The sequence below is a fragment of the Protomyctophum parallelum genome, assembly GCF_964188405.1.
Source record: "Protomyctophum parallelum genome assembly, chromosome: 18".
NCBI lineage: Eukaryota > Metazoa > Chordata > Actinopteri > Myctophiformes > Myctophidae > Protomyctophum > Protomyctophum parallelum.
In genome coordinates, this window is record NC_139716.1 from 35,217,930 (window position 1) to 35,222,929 (window position 5,000).

At 42.4% G+C, this 5,000-nt stretch overlaps 1 protein-coding gene across 3 annotated transcripts in view; it reads left to right on the plus strand.

Annotated features, from left to right (window-relative positions):
* Positions 1 to 5,000, plus strand: part of col4a6 (collagen, type IV, alpha 6) — a 164,748-nt gene that overhangs the window by 88,216 nt on the left and 71,532 nt on the right. For all 3 annotated transcript variants that reach the window (XM_083788985.1, XM_083788987.1, XM_083788986.1), the window contains exon 4: positions 309 to 389. In XM_083788985.1, the coding sequence (XP_083645111.1) occupies positions 309 to 389 (81 nt within the window). The remainder of the gene's footprint in view (positions 1 to 308; positions 390 to 5,000) is intronic.

A 5,000-nucleotide genomic window follows, 5' to 3' on the forward strand; every position in this document is an offset into this window, starting at 1 on the left:
TCACCTCCCAATGTATGAATGAATGAACCATTGTAAAGCGCTTTGAGCTCTTGGAAAAATGCAATTCATTATTATTATTATGGTGGTGAGATGCATGCGTATGCAGCGCGCTGAGCTCCATCTGAATGATGATTTCTGAATCCCAACCTAAATCCCAACGTCCCAAAATGTGAGGAGCGAAATGTCATTGCAGTGAAACGATCGCTCACTAGTCGCTATCAATTGAGTTAATATCCGTCCAACAGCTATTATTGCATTAAGTATTGGTTTTAATCAATCCTCTCTCTCTCTCTGTCTCCCTCTCTCAGGGTACCATAAACCCTAATGAACCATGTGCCGGACAGGACTGCAGCAACGGATGCAAGTGCAACCCAGAGAAAGGTGGCAGGGTAAGTGGCGACGCCATCTTGGCTCTTCTATATATACACAGTAGGATCTCCTGGGCTGTGCTGCAGCTGATTTCTCCTTCTGTGGTCAGTTGGACGCCATCTTGGCTCCACATCTCTTCCAGTTCAGTTCAGTTCAACTCAAAGGCAAAATTCACTTTCATGTTTGGGGTCTATTCTGGCCTCTGTGTGCAACCCAGTTTTTCAATATTTAGGCCTAGATATTTGATATAATTTTTATCAGACACGCCCCGTTTGAGAAGCACTGACACCAGAGTATGAGCAGAGAGGACTCCTGGGCAGCCATCTTGAGGCGTTTCCCTCCAATCCGTTGCTTTAGCAGCAGTTGAAATACTAATAGTGTTGTCAGTGTTTTACTGAACATAGTCATTTCACCGCAAACCCACTCCACAGAAAGCATGTCAATACCCACAATGTGTAGTTAGGGTTGTCACACCATGCCTTACGCTCAAATTATACGTTTTCCCTGCTTCCTCCTCTTCTAGCTTAGACCCCCCCCCCCCCCCCCCCCCCCCCCCCCCCCCCCCCACCCTCTCTCTCTCTCTCTCTCTCTCTCTCTCTCTCTCTCTCTCTCTCTCTCTCTCTCTCTCACTCACTCACTCACTCACTCACTCACTCACTCACTCACTCACTCACTCACTCACTCACTCACTCACTCACTCACTCACTCACTCACTCACTCACTCACTCACTCACTCACTCACTCACTCACTCACACACACGTGCACATATACACACACACACACACACACTGTAAATGCTTAATTTACTTTCACTCAAATTGACTCAATCTTATTTTGGGTTAACGTAGTTGAGGAAAATTTGGGTAAAGCTGTTATGCATTAAGAACGGTAGTTGCACTTTGTTGCTGCCGATGTGAAGGATTTCCAGATGGCTTAACTTACAGTAAACTGTCAACAAGGACACATTGATACATTTGTTACATATTTATCTTCCTCAAAGAATTAATTTATGACTGAAACTGGAATATGTCTTGTATTTGTCCTCCCCCACACATACACATGCGTGCGTACCATAGACTGTAAACAATATGGACAAAGCTTTCCCCGGATCTAACATGGATGTAAAATGAAGCCTGTAATTCCTTGCACTGTAAGTCGCCATATTTCTAGATCCGTTTGGGCCCAGCTGGCTCCGTTTGGGCCCAGCTGGCCATTGGCTGGCCCAGACAACGAGGCGGGACTTCCCCCCTTACTCTTCGTTGGTTTTTATTTTGACTGAACGGGGGGTGGCTCCCGTTCATAGACTGTAACGGTAGCCACGCCCCTCAGAACATACGCGACTTTATGGTAATTTTTGTAATAAATGGGACCATAATTTTCCAAAAAGAATATTATGACATGAGAAATGAGACTTTAAACTAGTGACTGGAAGCAGAAAGTATTCATGACCATGTTTATTAAGGTAATACAGTCTAGGTGAAGTTGGGCCCAAATACATGGTCCTCTATGGAGCTATGGGTTTTTTGGGCCCAATGACAGCGCCACAACAGGCCATTATATGAACTTTCAGGAAGTCCCGATTTCCTTAGTGGCTTCACGAAATATCTGTCTGACTGCCCCCCTGGTGCGTACGCACGCACACACACACACACACACACAGGAAGATGGTTAACCATCACTTTAGCTATTAGCTATGCGTGTTTCAACAGCCGTCATCTAACAATAATGGTATTAATATCCTATGGCAAGCGATTAGTCGCGCGCACACACACACACACACACACACACACACACACATACACATACACACACACACACACACACACACACACACACACACACACACACACAATGCCTTTAAGTAAATAACGTATCTAGTGTTCTCATCATTGGCAAAACACAAAGTTTCCATTGATAATAACATTCCTATTAAAAAGTAAAAAAAACACTTGAATCCTATTCTGGGCTGAACTTTCTCTGCGTCACTCACACGGTACTTTGGAAAAAAGGAGGGAGCCTAGTACGCCACACGTATGTGTGGCGTGTGCATGTGCGTTTATGCACCATATTCACTGAACCCTTGTGCTGACCAGGCCAGTGAGGCCACAGCAAGCTTCACACCTTTTTTGGGCGATATTTTACCCTCGAATTTGCATGCACCTCCCAACTCCAACACCATGCTGAAACCTCCCAACTCCAACACCATGCTGAAACGTCCATCCGCACAATGCTTGTCTGTATACTGTACGTAATGTATGTACACAGTGGTGGAAAAAAGTTCTCTAATTATTTAGTTGTACTAATTCAAAATGTACTTGAGTAAAAGTACAACTGAAAAAAAAAAGATCTTTTGAAAAAAAAAAGCATTGTGACCTTGTAGATTGTCTATTTTCAAATGTTTGAAATGTATAGGGCCGAAGTGGTTAATGTATGTTTTGTAGAAATCAAAATCTGCAAAGTAACTAAAGTTTTAAAATAATTGTAGTGGAGAAAGAGGTGGAGTAAAAGTTAAGTATTTATCCTCTTTAAAGTTTGCCACCTTCTTACCTCCTTCCACATAGATTTTTACAGATTCAAAGGCATAGAACTTTTATTGAACTTGTGTGCTGTATTAAAGTATTGGAAATTGGAAATACTCAAGTAAAGTACAAATACCTCAAAATTATACTCTGCTATTAGCAATAATATGTCAAAATTGGTATTCAGACTGCCAGCAATGAGTAAAACTCTCCCAATATATGTAGTCTCCGTCACACATCTAGGGGCCGCAATCTTCATTCAAAGATTTTCCTAGAAGCTTTGTCATTGGTTGAAAATAACCTGGTCGAAATGACTAACCAATCAGGAAGTAGACAGGCAAATCAACCAATGACAAAGCTGCATTTTACCCATTGCTGGCTGTCTGAAAAAAAAAAGAAAGGGTAATTAAACTTTTGACATATTATTGCTTATAGCAGCTTTAAGTAAAGGTACTTAGTTACTTTCCACCACTGTATCTGTATCTGTCAAACCTTACTGGGACCAGAGCGTATACAGTACCTGCTACTACAGTAGGCTACCCTGCAAGCTTCCCCCCAGAAACCCTGTCTCTCCCCGAGCCTGTATCCAAACAACAATTACTGTCTGACACAAAAGCCTATACTTACCTCACCTCTACTGTACTCCATTTACTTGCTAAATAACACACCGACTAACGGCCGCACTGCACCCAGAGCCGCCTGTGCGGGTTCACTCGCTAAATGACATATTGTTTAGGACGCACACACACACACACACACACTCTGTGTTAACTCCTAGTGCAGGGCCCTCAAATGACAGAGTCAGCGGCTACATTAAGGTCTTTAACTGTTATTGTTGAGGGGGGGGACGTTTTGCCGCTAAAGGTGCCTATTTTGTCCCTGTCCCGTTTCAGTTTTTACTTTAATGGAGGCTTTAACGGTTCACGAAAGCCCGAGCGTTTGAAAGTTGCTAAGGTCAGCATTCCTCCAGCCTCTAATGTGGTTGATCCAAAACCAGTGGTGGAAAAAGTACTCAACATTTTTGACTTAAGTAAAAGTATCAATGAATACTGCAATGTAGAAATACTCTCTTGCAAGTAAAAGACCGGGGTACCTGATGCAGGTCGTTTAGAGCGATACGTTGTCACTCTGAACTGCTCTATAAGTGAAGACGGTGTGTGGGACCTTTTTTCTTCTCAAAAGTAAAAGTCTGGAATTCAATTCAATTCAATGTTTACTTGAGTGAAAGTGCAAAAGTACTGGCTTCAAAATGTACTTAAAGTATGAAAAATACTATGCAGAATGTCTTATTTCAAGTTTTCAAATATATACAGTAAACATCTTTTGAAAATAGCTGCTTGTTGATCTGCTTTCTTGTACAACGACAAAAATAGCCGATCTACAAGCTCACAACGTGCCGCGTCGGGACGCATTAGGAGCTTGTGGATCGGCTATAGTTGCTGAATGTTTGCCTCAGAAGAACTGGGACGCTACTAAGGGCCCATGTGGTGACAATTTAAAACGAACCCCATTACAATGAACACTAAGCCTGTTAAGCTCCATCAGGTGTGTTTGGTTGTTGGGTTCGCTTTGCACCAGAACCAGTGTTTGATTTGATTCAGTGCCTCCGCCCCCCCCCCACACACCCCGACAGAATGTGTGTGTGTGTGTGTGTGTGTGTGTGTGTGTGTGTGTGTGTGTGTGTGTGTGTGTGTGTGTGTGTGTGTGTGTGTGTGTGTGTGTGTGTGTGTGTGTGTGTGCGCGCATGTTGAAATTGGAAGGCATTTTGCAAAGCAAATAGCTGCATTACATACAGTAGTTCAAGGTCAAGAGTAGTTGTAATTTTGTAATTGTTTTTCAGGGTAAATGTGGTGGAGCATTAAGCTCCAGTTGTTTGGACTTTTATTTTTAAACTTTTTTATAATGATTTGTGTTTGTCTTGGTCCTGTACCAGTGATAATATGGATGTGCGTAACATTTTTGAAGAAAGAGTAGCCTATAGATGAGTTGTTAACCACTTCCATCATGGTGTCCCGATTTTGGGCATCGTTGCTGTTAATAATGTATAACCAACCGGTTTAGAAAATATATACTGTATACCTTTTGTATACCGGTATTACCTTTTTTATTGT